Genomic DNA, 17,664 nt, shown 5'->3' with positions numbered 1-17,664 from the left:
TGAGTGTTTGATTTTGGAACCCAAGTATAGGACTTTATATTTATCCTTATTAACTCTTACCTTATTAGATTTGGGGTTCATCATTTTAGCTTGTCCATTTTTTTGAATCCTACCTCTATTGTCCAGTGTTTGTTATCCCTCCTAGCTCTGTATCTTCTACCCAGTTGCTATGCATGCCACTTCAGCCTTTATGTCACTGATAAGATATTCAAGAATATATGGCCAAGATTACATCCCTAGGTTACTCTTTAGAATTTCCACCTAGAAGGATAATAGAAGTGGGTTAGACCAACTCCTTCATTTTACAATTGAGGAATTGAGACTTGGAGAAGTTAAGAGGCTTGCTAAAGGCTGTGATCTTTGTCATTAAAGTGGCTGAGCCAGGATTCAGTCAGGTCTCCTGAATCCAAATCTAAACCATCTTTCTCCTATACAATCTTGACTAGACTTCTTGGTAATGGTCATTTAACTGCCTCTGAATCCATCTAAGTATATGATCATCTAGCCTGCATCTTTCCAACTTTTCTGCAAATATGATATGAGATGTTTAATCTGATATGACATGTTATTGACTAATTAATAAATCAACAAACATTTATTAAGTACCTTCTATATGGCAAGTACTATACTGGGAGCTGGGGATACAAATGCAAATATTTTGCTGTGGTTACAATATATTCCCAGATAAGTAAATAAATGATTTATATCAAAAGAAACCCAGTGCTTTCTGCAAAAGGTAGAATAGTTCTTGACAATCAGAATATTCAAAAAAGGCTTCTTGAAGGAGGTGACTCTGTTTTGGTGCTTGAAGGGTTCGAAGAGGAGGGCTGAATGAGGACATTACAGCTATGGGTTACAGCTTGCACAAAGGCATGGTGATGGTAGACAAAATGTCACTGTGGGAAATTACAAGCAAGTTAGTTTAGCTAGAGGTTAGTGAGAGGCAGTAGTGTGTAATCAGCCTGGAAAGATAGGCTGGAGCCAGACTGTGAAAGGCTTTAAAGGCCAAAGTTGGTATTTTATCTTATAGGCCAGGGGAAGTTACTGAAATTTCCTTAGTTTTGATGAAGCCAAGCTAGCTCTTAGTGACTAGTTTCCCTTTCTAAAGTCTGAGCAAAGATAGGTGTCCTTAAATGGTTAATCTGGAAGTTTGCCTCCAACCATATCACTACTGGCATGTGTCCTTTGCAATACATAGGCCCAGTTGGGAGACCAGCCTCATTAATAAGTCCAAACCCCTCTACAGTCCCCAGACAATTTGTTCTTCCAGTACATAGATACACATACCTCAAGTCAGTGGTCATAAGACTTGAGGGAAATGAAGAAAAATATTGTAGACCCCTGTTTTTTTTTTTACTGATCTGATTCTGGGACAGATTACTTTATGACAGGGGAACATAAAACTAAGGAGAATTTATTACATTTTGAAACAACAGCTGTGATATAGTCTAATACCTAATGTCACCAAAATATTTATAAGTGGTATCTCATTAATAAAGAGGAACAAATTATCTCCCAAGAAGACAAATTTTAAACATGAAGTTGGAGTATACATTTTTGTCATTTTGATCTTTCACCTGTTTTAAAGAATCTCAGTCAGTTATCTAGCTGGAATCAACATTAGAAGATAACAGCAGAAAAAGCATTGTATTTGTAGCCAGAGTTCCTGCCTTTGTTAGCAATTGAACTCTTTCTTTAATGATGAATGGATTTTATAAAACAAAATTGGAATCAGAAAGGGAATTTCTAGCAAAAAAAAAAAAGGAACACCAGAAAGGACCAGGCAGGAAAATATGTTTGACAATCAATCTATTTTGACTGTACTATAGGAAGGAGAGGGGATAATTTTGTGGTTATAAAAGTAGTTTTGAGTTAGATTCGGAAGGAGCCACGTCTGGACTTAATTTGATAGTAAAGTACAGCTAGAAAAGCAGTGTGGAATAGTGGGGCAGGCAGAATCTGGAAGACTTGGGGTCAAATTCTACCTCTGACATTCTGGCTATAAGAGCAAGAACAAGTGCTCTAGGCAACGCTGTAAGTTAAAGTGTTGCAAATTGGCTTTACTTCCTTACATGGAGTTCCCCACAAATTATGAGGGTTGGAACTAGGGCGCTACTTTTGTGGGATAGAAAGGAGGAGGTATATATAAAACTACTAGACTTTATAACTAAACCAAAGATTTTTTAAAAAAACTGATTCAACCCAGATGTCAAGAAAAGACAGTTTTTGTTATCATAGATTAAAATATGTTTAGAAGATAGTTGGTCTGGGAATCAAGAACATTTAGCTTCAAGTTCTGCCTCTGACACATACTGGTTGTATGATAGTGATCAAGTCATTTAGTTGAAAATCTTTGCTAAAATGTTGCCCTTGAAAAACATTTTGAACGAAAGGAAGAAGTTTTCTCAACAGCAAGACAGCAGGATAGCCGGACAGCAGGACTTAGTATACTATTTAACAAAGGAGGTGCTTAAGAAGTGCTTGTTGACTTGAGACAATATAATTAGGTTTCCATCCCCTACCCCCATTCCTCCCCAATGAAAAGGACAAAGTAGGAAATGAGAGATCCAATCCAAAGCCAGATTTGCCTTCCTGCTATTTTTGTGCAAGATGCTCCATCTCCCAGTTCTGGGCATTTCCCCTCGATGCTCCTCAAACTTGGAACTCTTCATCTCTGTCTCCTGGCTTTCTTCAAGTCTCAGTTAAAGTTCCACCTTCTACAAGGTGTCATTCTCCGTCCTAATCTTAGTCCTAATCTTCCCTCTAAGACTTACCCCCATTGATCTCTTTTATAACTTGTTTGTGTGTAGGTGTTTCATAGTTTTCCCCCCATTAGACTGCGGTGTCCTTGGGACTCGAGACACTTTCCCTACCAGCTTTCTCTGTATCCGCTCAGACTAGAGCCCGATATATGGCAGGAACTTAATAAAAACTTATTAATAAATGTGCATGTTGTTTCCCCCATTAAACTATGGGCTCCTCATGAACAATTATTGTTTTTTGCCTTTCTCTGTATCCCTAGCACTCGGCGCATAGTTGGAGTTTAATAAATTTGCACAGTCTCCCCTCGTTAGCTTGAGCTTCTTCAGATGTAACCCTGTTTGTTCTCTGACTTTCTCAGGATCCCAAGGGCCAGGCACATATCAAGCGCTAGAGGACCATAGCTAATGACCTGCCACACTACTGTCGGCTCTCCCGCGCCACTATAGTAACTACCGGGAAGAGGTATCCAGGCACACACGTGCCTACGTACGCCCGGCAGCCCACGAGGAACCCTTCCGGGGCGGGGCCGATCCAAAGTCAGGTAGCCGTGGGCGGGCCGGGGTTCTCAAGAGTAGGAGGGGATGGAGAGGGGTGGGCCGGCAAGGGTTGGGCTGGGCGGGATCCCCATTCCCGCCCCCTCCCTACTCGGCTTTCCTGAGGCTCAGTCTCGGGCTCGGCCCCTGCGACTCTCTTCTTCAGCTCGTGCTCCACCCCACCCCTCTTCCCTGGGGTCCTCCTCTATCCTCACTCCTTCATTTACTCCGCCGGCTCGGGCTCCGCCCCACATCCTGCTGGCTCCTCCCCCCGCCCCCAGCTCCCTTCTTTGGCTCGCTTGAGGTTGAGGCTCGAGCTCCGCCTAACCCCTCCCCGTTGGGTTCCACCTCCTTCCCCGCCCCCTTCTTCCCTCTTCCGGCTCACGCTCCGCCCCGCCCCCCTCTGGCTCCGGCCTCTCTCCCCTCTGGCTTCCCGCTCGTGACGTTCCGGCTTGCGCTCCGCCCCACCCCCATCTGGCTACTCCTGCCTCCTTCCTCCTGCTAGCTTCTCCTCCTGCTCCCAGTGTCCTCTCCATCCCACTCGTCCGAAGTCCAGGCTCGCGCCCTGCCCCGCCCTCTCTAGCTACTCCTCCCGGTCTCCCCTCCCTCTTCCTACTCCTCTGAGGCTCCGGCTCGCGCTACGTCCCGCCCCCCTCTGGCTCCGCCTCTTCCCTCCTTCGGCTCGGTGGAGGTTCCGGTTCGGGCTCCGCCCTACCCTACCCCGCCCCCTGCGGGCTCCTCCTCCTCCTCCTCCTCCCTCCTAGGGCTCGACTGAGGCTCGGCGGCGGCCGCGGCAGCAGCGCGGAGCTCGTGTAGCCCCAGCGGCAGCAGCATGGCGGCCGTGGAGAGCCGGGTGTGCGAGACGGCGGGCTGCAGTAGCGAAGCCAAGCTGCAGTGCCCCACCTGCATCAAGCTGGGCATCCAGGGCTCCTACTTCTGCTCTCAGGTCAGCCCCGCACGCACCGGCCCGGCCCCGCAGCCCCACGCGCGAGCTATTGGGCGCTGGCCCGGCGCGGTCGGGCACGGGGCGGGCGGCCCTGGACCCTGGCCGAAGCTAGGGGCGTGTGGGAAGGGCGCGCGCGTGTCCTGGACTAGGGGGCGTGCGGGCGCAGCAGCCGCAGACCATGTGGAATGGAGGGCCCCTCCCCCCCGGGGCAGGGGTTCCCGGAGCCTCTGGCGGCCCCCGCCCCGGTCACGTGGCCGCCTGCTCCTGGGCGGGCCGGGGGCCGGAGCGCCTGTGGACTAGCCTGCCCCGGGTGTTTGGAGGGAAGAAGCGAGTAGAAGAGTAGGGCAGCGATCGCGGGTCTGATCCGACCACTGGTACCGGGCGGGGGCGGGGCGCCCGGACCCTGCACTGCCAAAGTTAGCAGCCCCCAGAGAAGTGCTGGAAGTGGGAATGAGAATCCCGGTCCAACCTTTCCCTCAGACCGAGAGCTAAGAAGGGCTAACGAGGACATCGGGTGCCCCCCCCCCATTTTACGGGCGGGCAAACTGAGGGCTGGGGGCTGCTTCGGCTAAGACGTGGCAGAGCCGACCCCTCACTTCAAACTTAGTACTTCCTTTATGCTAAGGCTTTGAGACTAGATCAATTTAAAATATCTATGTATAATATATATAATAAAGGTGGGAGGGATGGCGAGCCGGAACGAGGTTGCAAAAAAACTGAATATAAATGTAAGGAGATGAGTGCATGAGTCACCTTGCTCTGTCTCCAGAGTTTCCCTTTGCTTCTCACGCTTGTCAGACCGAGGATGGGCCGGTCAGGGGTTATATAATGGGTGCTGGGATATTTTAGTAAGTTTGTGCCTCTGAGGAGATTCCAACCCCAGTGATGTCATTCGGTCCGGCTCCTTGCACTTGTGCTCTTGTTATTTCTGTCCAAGAATTCTACACCTGGTGTTAACTCTTATTTTTTTTGGACCGGATGAGTGATTTCACGAACTCCGGGAATTCCTAGAGAGGAAATACCTTTTACCTATGCAGATAACTGTTCTGGGTGGGGGCTCTGAGGTTACATGTATACTTTGTTATACTACTGGTGTCAGGAAGGACTTGAACTCCGGTTTTCTTTACTCTGTGGTGTTTTCAACTACCACACACTATATTCTATTTTTTGGGACCCCAAATATTGACAATTACAAACTTCTAGTATTTATTACACTTGAAACTATTCGGGAAGGTACAAAGCTTTAAAGGATGGACTTGGAGCTTGGCAAATCTGGGTTCAGCTCTGACCTCTGACAGCTGGCAGCTTACATGACCATGAGCAAATCACTTAGATCATTTGGGCCTTTTTTCTATGAAGTGGTGGGGTTCCATGGACCTTTTCCAACTCTGAACTATGACACTGTGATGTCACACAATCTGACACCCTTTTAAAACATGCCTCAATTCTGAGGGACTTAAATCTCCTTCACGCACAAGTGTCCTTGTGCACACTGATTTATATACCATAGATGAAAATGCACAAAGATAATAGTCATTCTCGGTTACCGAGAGACTACTACTACTACTATTATGACTATGGATGCTATCCACTTCTAGAAAAGGAACTGTTGGAATTGAAATGCAGATCAAAGCATATGATTTTTTATTTCAGTTTATTTGGAGGGTATATAAATATTTTCTTACAAAAATGTTCTTTAAGGTCCCTTCTAGCTCCAATCTATGGTACTGTGAATGATTACATTCACATATGTGTCACATATATAAATGTATGATATATATGAATCATTTGAATGGTCCTGGTATCATAGATTATATATATGTGTTGACACCTTAAAACAAGACCCCTGCCTCCCCCCACTCCCATGTTCAAGGTATATTCTTTAAGGTCCCTTCCTGCTTTCTATGTTGGTGATTCTATGATATGAATATAACTAAGCAGTTACTGAGGGTTATAGAGATATATTTAAAGTTTTTGGAAAATTATACTGATTTGAGATTGAGGAAGTTTCATATTTGAGTCTATTAGTGCTTCTTTGATACTGCTGCAAGTATCATTGAGCCATTTAGAATCTACTGGACCCTTTCATATATTATTATTTTAACATTTAAGCATGTCCAGCCCTTTTATCAATCTGTGGGCCTTACTGTTCATGAGGTTTTCCTGGCAAAGATACTAGAATGGTTTGCCATCTCCTCTCTATGTAGGTATATATCTTGATAAGGGTTTGTTGAATTAAATTGAAACCATCCTTGTTCAGATATTTCTTACCTTTCTACTTCTGCTCTCTCTTCACACAGCAACTAGTTTAATCCTCCTAAAGCACAGCTCTTAGAATTGTCACTGCCTTCTTTAGATTCAGAAGTTCCAATTTACTTATAGAATAATGTCCAAGTATGTCTTAGGTTTATCAGCCTCTGTGCCTTTTTTTTTTAAAGCTCTTCTCTTTACCTAAGACCTTTATATCCCCAAATCATAACCCGTTTGTTTAGGTGATGTCAAAAGATCATAAATTTTGAGTTGAAAAGGCCTTTAGAGATCATTTAGTCCAGCAATTCTCAAAGTGTGGTCCAGTGATCCCTAGGGATTTCTAAGTCTTGAGGCCAAAACTATTTTCATAATATTCCTAAGACATTTTTCTAAAGTGGTAAATACTAGTAGGACTAATGCCTTGTCTAAGGTCACACTAAGTAGTAAGTTGCCTAACCAAGATTAAAACCTAGGACTCGTGACTCTAAATCCAACACTTTCCAGTAGACCAGTGGTTCTCAACCTTTCTAATGCCATGACCTCACAATACAGCTCCTCATGTTGCAGTGACCCCAAACCAAAAAATGATTTTGGTGGCTACTTCAAAACTGTAATTTTGCTATAGTTATGATTCCGAATGTGAATACCTGATATGCATTATGTATTCTCATTGCTACAAATTGAGAGGTTGAGAACTGCTGCACTAGACTATCCTGTATGTAGAGCTTTCTTTAAGATAACAATTCAGATTATCCTAGCTGAACATATGCGGCCTTTTCCCTACCTTCTCTCCTCCCTCTCTCCCTCACCAAATCCTATAGTTCATTACATATTGACACTTCACTGATCTCGAATTCAACTATAGGGTAACGTCACTTATCCTGAATATAAATGAGAACCAGGAACAAAGTGAAAACTCTCTTGAGTAGTCAGATGTTCCTCTCTCCCCTGATCCTATCATGTGAGTGATTATCTGGAGAGAGGAGGAGGGAGACCACTTGAATGGGGAATGGGACATCTTTAGAATGTCCTTAGAATGTCATCCAAAGGCAGACTCTAATTCTGGATGAATTACTTTTTGGCTGTGAGTAAGTGGGGGTAGTTGTAGGGCCTGGAAGTAGTTCATGATGCTATATTATCCTTGAAAAAGTTTAACACTCAAGTCTGGACTAGTTCTTTTTAACATTTGTCATTGTGTGATACACTTTTAGATAATTTCATTGCTATTAGGGAAAGAACATAGGACCACCCCTACAGCTCTGGATTTTTAATTATTTAATGAGTCTTTAAAAAAATTGGATCTGATTTCATCAGTGCCAACAGTTCACTGGTAGATCAATGGAAGTCACTCTGCAACTTGTTTTAGAGTTGCCTGGTGAATTCAGTCATTAAACATTAATGTTATTATTAATTTATTGTTGTATTATTAATTTGTTAATACTATGTATACAGTACATGGATTTATTGACCTCTAGCATATCTCATATACATTATACTCAGATATTACTAAATATATTAAATTCAAATAGTACTAAATACATTCAAATCTTAGTACTTTAACTTGAACAGTATATGAATATCCTTAACCTAATTAATAACATTATTATAATAGATAATATTATGATATATGCTATCTATATATAATATACACGCACATATATGTGTATATATAAAATATAATACTCACTGAGGATTCAAGGAAAGGCAAATATTGCCCTTATCCTTGAGGAGCTCTCAGCCTGATGGAGAAGACAATATGAGAACAACTTGCACCAACAGGATACATACAGTACAATTGGAGATAATCAACAGAGCCAGGCATTAACATTAAGAGGGATCAGAAAAGGAATCTTCAGAAGGTGGGAATTTAGCTGAGTCTTGAAAGAAGCAAGGAGGCAGAAATGAGGAAACTAGTTCCAGGCATAGGGTACAGCCATTGAAAATGCTTGGAGTCAAGAGGTGGAGCAAGGCTTGATCAGTATACTGGATCACAAAGTAATAGGGAGTCTGTTAAGATGACTAGAAAGGCAGAAGGGGGCTATGTTGGGCCAAACAGGATTTTATAGTTAATCCTAGAAGTAATAAGGGACCTATGAGTAGGAGGGTGATATGGTCTGATTTGCATTTTAGGAAGGCCAATTTGACAGCTTAATGAAAGATAGATTGGAATTGGTAGAGTAAGAAGATTAACCAACAGTTTAGAGGTGGTAAGGGCCCTTACAAAAGTGTCATCTGTCTCAGAGGAGGGAAGAGGGGGTTGTTAGGAAATGATGGGTCCTAGCAAGAAGGGATATGTGAGTGAGTGGGGATGAGAAAGGCTTGTGAGGGTGATAGTGTTTCAGGGTGACATCTCAGTTGTAAGGAGTTGAGGATGATCTCTTAAGTTGTAGGATTGGATAACTGGGAATTTGGTGGTACCCTCATACAACAGATACAGGACTTGAATCCAGGTCTTTCAGACTTTTGAGACCAGCTGTTATCTACACTGCCTCTTAATGAGGAGTTCTTGATAACAAATAACATACCCCTTTATGATTAATTACAATACTAATAGTAATGCTTTATTGAGAATTCATTCAGTTTCAAGCTCAGATTTCTTCATGAATTCATTCATTATTCAAAAAACTTTTATTTTAGAATGGACTGAAAACAAAAAACCTTACACCTCTCCCTTCCTCTTACTGGTTCTCTTGCATAGTAGTAGTAGTAGTCTCTCGTAACCAAGGATGCCGTTGTGCGCTTTCATCTGTGATGTAGATGAGTGTGCACAAAGACACTTGTGTGTGAAGGAGATTTAAGTGGAAAAGTCGATGCACAGAAATATTCTTATTCACTCTTAGATGGAGTCCCAGATTTTACCATTACTATTTTTTTTATTCTCTTTGTGTTTTATAAAGTTTACCCTAGCATAAGGCTGGGTTGACTCTGAGCTAGACATTTTCCCTTAAGGCATTATTTTGGGAACATTAAGCCTTTCTTTAAACAACTTTTATTGAAAATCTCTGTTCCCTTGTTATAAGTAATAAGTACATTTATATAGATTCCCTATTCTTGGATAGGGACAGGAGGAGGCTGACAACATTGAATGAGCACCTATCACAACTGGAAACTATGCTAAATGCTGGGGATACATAGAGGCATGAGATTCAGTACTGTGATACTAAGTGTAGCAGAATGTATACATAAGTATCAAATCAGAGTAGCATATGACAGTAAATTTACATTTGTATGTTTATGGTTTAGAAAATACTTTTCTTTACCCTCTGAGGTACATAGTGCAATTATTGTTATTCCCATTTAACAAATGGGGAAACTGAGGCCCAGAGCTGTTAAGTGATTTGCCCAAGTCAGGCAAGCACAAATGAGCTAGCCTTTGTGTTGGTAGATTATGCACCAGATTATGAAGATAGTCTGTGTATTAATAAAGAGAAGGGAAGAAGATACCTCCCTTAAAAGGGTGGTTAGTGTACCAAAGGCCAAAGGGTGGGATGCAGCATTTATTTCATTGTGGTGGGGAAATTCCCTCTATTCAGAACAGCAGCTGATTTGTAGAATAATGACTTAAGAGTGTAACTAAGAAAATTAATAGATGGATTTGATTCTAGAGGCAAAGATCAGTAAAGAACTTAGTGCCTTTTAATGGAAATGGAGAGCTTATTGTTGACACATTTAGATTTGATATGATAGGCAGTAGTGAGCTACTATAGTTTCTTTAGGCCAGGAAATGGCATACTGGAAAAAAAGGCAGTCAGACAAGCTGGAGCAGGAAGAGATTTAACAATGATGGCAAAATCCTATGATTGGGTAGTGGCATAAGGGGAGATTTCCTAGGAAGGTAGACACATGCAAGAATGAATTAGAAGGAGGTATAGGAGAAAAGATTTGGTTTCAAATATGGAAGGCCAAGAGTAGTACAATTGTCAGAAAAAGCCTGATGTCCTCCTCAGAAATTCAATGTGAGAAGAGACATTGGAGGATATCTAATCTAACCTGTCCCTGAGGAAATCCTAGCTCCTGAAGTTCTTGACTGTGGGCTAGCCTGCTCAGAAGACTTCCAGTGCTGGAGTACCTCCTAAGGCAGCCTTTGCCCTTTTGGATCTTTTTTTTTCCCTTATTTTATTTGGTCATTTTCAAACATTATTCATTAGAAACAAAGATCATTTTCTTTTCCTCCCCCCCTCTCACCACCCCTCCCATTGGGGATGTGAACTTCAATCTGAACTCATTTCCATGTTATTGGTTTTTGCATTATGGTGTTCATTTAGAGTCTTTCCTCAATCATATCCCCTCCATCGCTGTAGTCAAGCTGTTGCCTTTCCTTTTACTCTCACCATTTGTCCTCTGCTTGAGGGCAGTGTTTTTTTCTCCTTGATCCCTGCAGGTTGTTCAGGGACATTGCATTGACACTAATGGACCTTTTGGATCTTTATACAATGTGTCTAGTCTTTTATAATACCAGCCATCCTTTGGATGTGCACTCGTTATATGGACAAAACCCATACTACAAAAACTTTGTGTAAGGTGAAAGTCTGTAATTAAAATCTGTCTTCATTCATTTTAATGGGGAAAATGATGGAGTATTTATTCCTTCTGTTAGGGTTTGCAGTGAATAGAGCTCACTTGAATGAAAGGTTGGTATTAATTGGTTTTGTTGTGATAGTACAAAAATGTGGTTGAAATTTTTCTCTGAAAACCCCAAATATTATTTATTATACTTGTTTTTATCCGTCAGTCATATAATGTTGGGATAGCTTCCCCCTTCCCTCATGACAAGTGGATCTTTGCCCCATTTTTCTCATCTATAAAACAGTCATAACAGCTCCTGCTTCACAGAGTCGATGTGAGGACCATATGAGATGTGTTAAGTGCTTTTGCAAATCCTATGGGCTCTATATGTGTTCTTATTATTAGAAATGTCTCCCTTTTTTCATCCAGATATGCTAAGTTAATAAATTTCTCAAAACCAATGTAAGTATTTATCAAAAGGAGAAAATGATGTTCTGTTGCCAGAGGTGAAGGAGAACATCTCACAAGAGAGTAAGGTAAAAACAGAATGAATATCAAGGCATAGCAGGTTTGTCATTAAAAGGGGCATCAGTCAGACCTATTGACAGCAGACTTAAGTAGTGGAAATCGTGTTATTTTCTGCTTACACTGTGCATTGTATTCTATTCCTCTATGGATTTGTATGCCTGTTGAATGGAAGAATTTGTCTATTTTGGTGAAAATAAGTTCATATAATGAAGAATAGATACAAATCAGTGTTCATTAAAATGAAAACTCATAAATCTGCTGTCCAGACAGTGAGGCATGAATTTGCCAATAACCTTTCAGCTTAAGATTTCCAAACTAATCCTTTAACTTAAACTTTCAGACCTAATGTGGCTCATGATATTTGTAAATGGCCCCATGAGACCATGACAATAGAAGTGGGTATAATTAATACTAAATTATGCTTTTAAAAGGAAGAGGTAAATCTTCTTTCCCTTTGTATTGACCAAATACAATTTATAGTATCTATGGTAGGGATTTATAACATTTCTACTCAGCCTGGCTGAATTCAGTGAGTTTAGAAAGTCTTGGGAGTAAGCCATGGTTTTGCTGTCTGGATTCTGGAAACCAGAATTCTACACAGTAGAGTGAAGAAGGAACTTGCCTTTGTAAGGGGATCCAAAGTTACCTTTGTAAGGTAAGGGGATCCAAAGTTCCTAGAGTGATCCTAGAACATTGACTTGCTGCAGAAAATATGAGAAATCATCTAGTCCAACATTCTCCTGAACTGAGGGGTCATTACCTTTATTTATAAAGAATCTCTGGGGTTTGGATGACCTGAGTTCAACATAATTATGTTCTAGGTGTTGAGGAAAATGTCTAGGAAGGGCAGTCAGAGTTTATGCCTTATCCTATCATATGTAATGTATATTCTATCATACTGTTTAAAGAATATAGAAGGATTTTTCAAGAAGTTTAGGGTCTTTTCATGAATAATGATAGCCTTTATTTCATGTCAAGTCAACAAGCATTTATTAAAGGCCTATTAGTCCTCGGCATGTAAGTAGAAAGCAAGCTTCTGCTTTCAAGGAGCTCTGAGATACAATACAACAATAAAAAGAAAGGATATACAGTATATCTATAAAAGATACAGTCAATCAATAAACATTTATTAAGTGCCTATGGCATGTGAGATACTGTGCTAAGCATTGAGGATACAAATACCAAGAAAAAGAAAGACAATCCTTGCCCTCAAAAACCTTACAATCTAATAGGGGAAGACAACATAGAAAAGGAATTTGGAAGGAGGGGAGGGGGAGGGGGGCATGAAGGAAGCAGTATAGCTTGAGGAGCTGTCTCTCTGGGATCTCCTTCTTAAGTATAGGTTTTTGGAGCTAATGACTGCCCTCCAATCAGAAAAAGGTAGAGAGCTACTGATGAAATGTGAGTGTCATGGCTGATTCAGTCTTGTAAGATGATAAATTTTTCCCAATGAGAAAGTTCCTAGGATATGATGGAAAAGGCCATACTTTTATTTATGTTGTTCATTTGTGTCCAACTTTTGTTTCTCCAAGACTTTGTTTCCTTCCTCTGAGATGTTTAGTATACTTAGATGATACTGATCAAACACCCCCTTTCACATTGAACCTCCACTGTCTGATTAATAGTTAGCTTCAAGCTAGTGTTCAGGTTCATGCCCAGAACCAGAAATCTTTGAACTCTTTTGTGCACAGCTTTCTGTTTCCTGTAACTAAGAAACTTCCTAATAAATCCACACCACATATAAAAAGGTGGCAAGATATAGGACACTTGCCCCTATAATGACCTGATCTCTTAGTTCTTCATCTGTAGGAATTAAGTATTGGTTGATCCTTTCCCTTCTCTAATATTTATTGCTTTCCAATACTCAGCTCAAAAAACTACCTCCTCTATAAAGCTTTTCCAGACCACAAAAGCCTAAAATAATCTCCCCCCTCTGAATTTCTATAGCAAAAACTGTTTAAAAATTACATACTTTATATCTCAAAAATGATCTTTTCAATGTCAAAGGCAGAATATGAGGTTGGAAAAACCATCAATTTAGCCCAGTATCACCTTCCTCAAGTAAGCTGTGATAGTTGACAAAATTTAAAGTGACTGGTCTTATTTGGGGATATATAGTTATGATCTGTAAGACAAAATGTGTCTTTGTATCCTTAGTACTGTAATAAATGATTATTTCATCTGTAGTAACATTAGATAGGGGGAAATTAAGTATTGATTTGCCTATGATTTCTAACTTAGTACCAGAGAAATCTCAGAGTTGAATAGGAGTTCAGGTCATCCAGGCCAACCCATTCTTTTTTTTTTTTAAACCCTTGCCTTCTGTCTTGGAGTCAATACTGTGTTGTGTATTGGCTTCAAGGTCAAAGAGTGGTAAGGGCTAGGCAATGGGGGCCATGTGACTTGCCCAGGGTCATATAGCTAGGAAGTGTCTGAGGCCAGATTTGAACCTAGGACCTCCCCTCTTTAGGCTTGACTCTCAATCCACTGAGCTACCCAGTTGCTCTCCCAACCCATTTTTGAAGCAAGAATTACCTAACAATCAATTCTACCTTCAGGAAAGTTTCCATCAAAAGATTTCCAGAAAGATGAAACTTGCAACCTATTCATGCCACCTACTTCACTTTCTAGTGGTTCTAATTATAAGCAAGTTTTATTTTATATATTACTCTCATCAACTTCTAGTCATCCTCCAGTTCTTCTCTCTATAAGCCAAGCAGAATAAATATAATTTCTCTTCCACGTGGCAGTCTTTCAAATTTATGTTATAGTATGCACACACTATGTGACATAATATAATATAGTATGCACATAGTCTTTGTGGGTTTCAGTGATTTTAAAAGATTTCTAGAAGGCTGACTTTTTTGAACTAAGATTCAAGCCACTCTGGCAAGTGAACCTAGGATCAACTTTATACCACAATGAGGCATCAGCAGAGGAATAAAGAAATTAATAAAGCAAAACTCATGTTATGATAAAAACAAAAATGCTATTTGAAACAAGTTACAAAGTACAAATACTTTTGAAAAAATAATTTTACCTGAAACTAGTTTCTTTTGTCACAGAAGAGAGAGGTGTTTCTAGAATGTTAATTTAACGATCAAATATGGTTCAGTATCAAGTTGGAGTTATTTCTGTAATAAGGTTACCCTTTATATACCAGAGGACTTTTTGCATGTTGTGGATTCCTTGACAGTCTAATAAGGCATCTCTTCTCAGAATCATGTTTTTAAATACATGAGATAAAAAGCACAGCATTACAAAAGAAATCAATTAATTTGAAGTACAGTTATCAAAACATTTTTTTCCTTTTATTTTTTATTTATTCTTATTTTTAAAATTTTTCCCTTCTTTCCTCCGGCCTTCTGGAGCTGACAAGTAATTCCAATGAGTTATACATATATTATCACTCAAAACCTTTTTCATATTATTTATTTTTATAATAGACTAATCTTTTAAATTCAAAACCCCAAGTCATATATCCATATAAACAAGTGATAAATCACAGGTTTTCTTCTGCATTTCTTCTACAACCATTCTTTCTCTAGATGTGGATAACATTCTTTCTCAAAGTGCCTCAGGATTGTCCTGGATCAATGCATTGCTTTTAGTAGCAAAGTCGATTACATTTGATCATCCCACAATGTTACACATTCAGTTACTATGTATAATGTTCTCCTGTTTCTGCCTATTTCATTTCATGTCAATTCATGAAGATATTTCCAGGTCTTATAGAAATCAAGCAGTTCATCATTCCTTATAGCACAAAAGTATTCCATCACCATCATATACAACAATTTGTCAGGGAATTTTTTTCCCACCAATTTTCCTTTTTTTTTTTGCCAGTACAAAAAGTACATCTATAACAATTTTTGTACAAACAGAATCTTATTGCTGGATCACAGGACATGCATTCTTTTAAAGTCTTTTGGGCATAATTCTAAATTGCCTTCCAGAATGGTTGGATCAATTAACAACTCCACCAGCAATGCATTAGTGTCCCAATTTTGCCACATCCCCTCCAACATCTGTTATTTTCCTTAACTGTCATATTGACCACTCTGCTAGGTATAGTGGTACCTCAGTAAAACAGAGTAGGAAACAAGTAAATGAGGTACACAAAATTTGCATACTTCATTCATTAAACCCTGCTCATTCTTTTTTTAAAACATAATTCTCATAAGCTTGGTTATCTAGATCAAGTTGTCCCCAAAATCCCACAGAGGATCTGCTTCATATGCTGGAGGTCTTCCTTGCTATTGGAAGGATATCAGTGGAACACAAGGGCTGCCCTGTGGTTATTTTTCACTCATTGTATGACCAGATTATCTTCCTTTTCACTCAAATGTGTCTTTGATGAATCCTTCACACACACAAAAGTTCTCTGCTGGTAATGTCTTGTATCCTATCCTGTTTGCCCTTCCTTCCACCATATACCTATTTGTTGCCTTATGGGTGATATCATTTTCCATTCTTCAGAAATTATAATGTTCATGCTTCACAGTCATATGACAGCACTGGAAGAATATTGGTCTTAATCGCCTTTTTTAGGGAGAATTGTGGGAGATCACTAAATAACAAAAGCAATCTGGCTCTCTCCTCTTGCTCAATTCTGGACCAACTGACTGTACATTTGTGTCTGTCCAAGATAATTATTTATGTACATGCATGTATATAATTATACACAGAGATGGATCAGTATACATTCATCCAACTGCATATCATAGTCCAGACAATAGACTTTCTACTTGGTTTTTGCTGGGTGGACAATTGGGTCATACTATTTTAGAGTAATAATGGTTCTCAGACAGGGAGGCTATATGGTTTTCTGGGGCTTGATACAGGCAGCACAATGTTATTTCCAAGCAAAATCATCTGGAGGAATAGCCATCTAAAGAGAATCCCTTTTGATTTGGATTTTGTTTTGGTTCTCCCATGACTGTGGTAGACACCTTTGGTGAGTATATATCTCCTTGTTATTTATTATATCTGATTTTACATTCATAATCTAAAGATAGTTGAACAAGACTATCTTTGTTATATCTTCATAAAAGATTTTACCTAATTTGTATTTATGCATGGGAAGTACCTTGTTGGAAGAGAGCCGTTAAGACTTCATTTGCTTTCCTGAATCAAATTCTTATTTTTTTTCCAGTCAGCAAACAGTGAGCATTGTTTCTTGTATTCTCAGTCTTTTTGTTACTTTCAAGACATTAGATGTAATTTCCCATGGAATGTTGCTTGAACAAACTTTCTTATTCTTATCAAGAGTACACTTCATGTATGAGTACATTATCATAAAATCATATAAAAGGGGAAATAGACTTATAGGTAACTAATTATGAGTGACTTATTTCTTCAATGTCTAATATGATCCCCCAGTGCCCTCAAAATTGTGTTGTCTGTAGTGTAGACTTTATGTATTACTGATCTAGCCCAGCTTTTGCTTTCTGTGGCATCATTTGGACTTCCTCTATAAACACATCTGAAACTGTGGTATTAGAATATAAGTTTGATGTCTCTACTTAATGGTAAAAAGAGTGTGTGATAGAAATATTTACAGATCTTTTCCATCCTTTTTTTTCTTCGTAATTTTCCTTCTTCATCCTTAAATAATTTCAGGAGTGATGACAATTTATGTAGATATCTTCTCAAATTTTCTTTAAATTTATTTTATATAGCACTGCATCTCCGTTTCATGAGAGGGAGAAAGGATTAAGCATTTGTGTTGTGCTTTCTGTGCTAGGCACTGTGCTTAGCACAACTCATTTGGTCCTCACAATAGATCCAGTTTTACCTGTTTCAGTTGCATACCATATCTTTTCTTAATTTTTTCCTAGCTTTGCAATTTGATCTTTACTCTTAACAAGTTTCCAGTTAACTGATTAAAGAATGACTCCTACATCAGTAATGAATCATTTTCTGGCTGTTAAAATACCAATTAAGCATTAAGCACTTATTTCATTCTGTGGTAGCCATTGTATTGGGCATTGGGAATACAGTGACAAAAATGAAACCTTGCTTGCCTTCAAGTCCGTTGGGAAAAATTTTTACTCCTAGAAACACTTAAGAAATGTAAATATGAGGCAATTTTAGACATTGTAGAGAAGCATTACTAGCTGGAAGGTTCAGCCAAGA

At 39.8% G+C, this 17,664-nt stretch overlaps 1 protein-coding gene across 1 annotated transcript in view; it reads left to right on the top strand.

Annotated features, from left to right (window-relative positions):
* The first annotated feature begins 4,009 nt into the window (after positions 1–4,009).
* METAP1 (methionyl aminopeptidase 1) overlaps positions 4,010–17,664 on the top strand; it is a 68,968-nt gene continuing 55,313 nt past the window's right edge. Inside the window, exon 1 of the mRNA XM_001364086.5 lies at positions 4,010–4,242. Coding sequence (XP_001364123.1) covers positions 4,129–4,242 — 114 coding nt within the window. The 5' untranslated portion in view covers positions 4,010–4,128. The remainder of the gene's footprint in view (positions 4,243–17,664) is intronic.

This window comes from Monodelphis domestica, chromosome 6, assembly GCF_027887165.1.
Source record: "Monodelphis domestica isolate mMonDom1 chromosome 6, mMonDom1.pri, whole genome shotgun sequence".
In the NCBI taxonomy this organism is placed as follows: domain Eukaryota; kingdom Metazoa; phylum Chordata; class Mammalia; order Didelphimorphia; family Didelphidae; genus Monodelphis; species Monodelphis domestica.
This window is presented reverse-complemented; position numbering and strand designations above follow the sequence as displayed.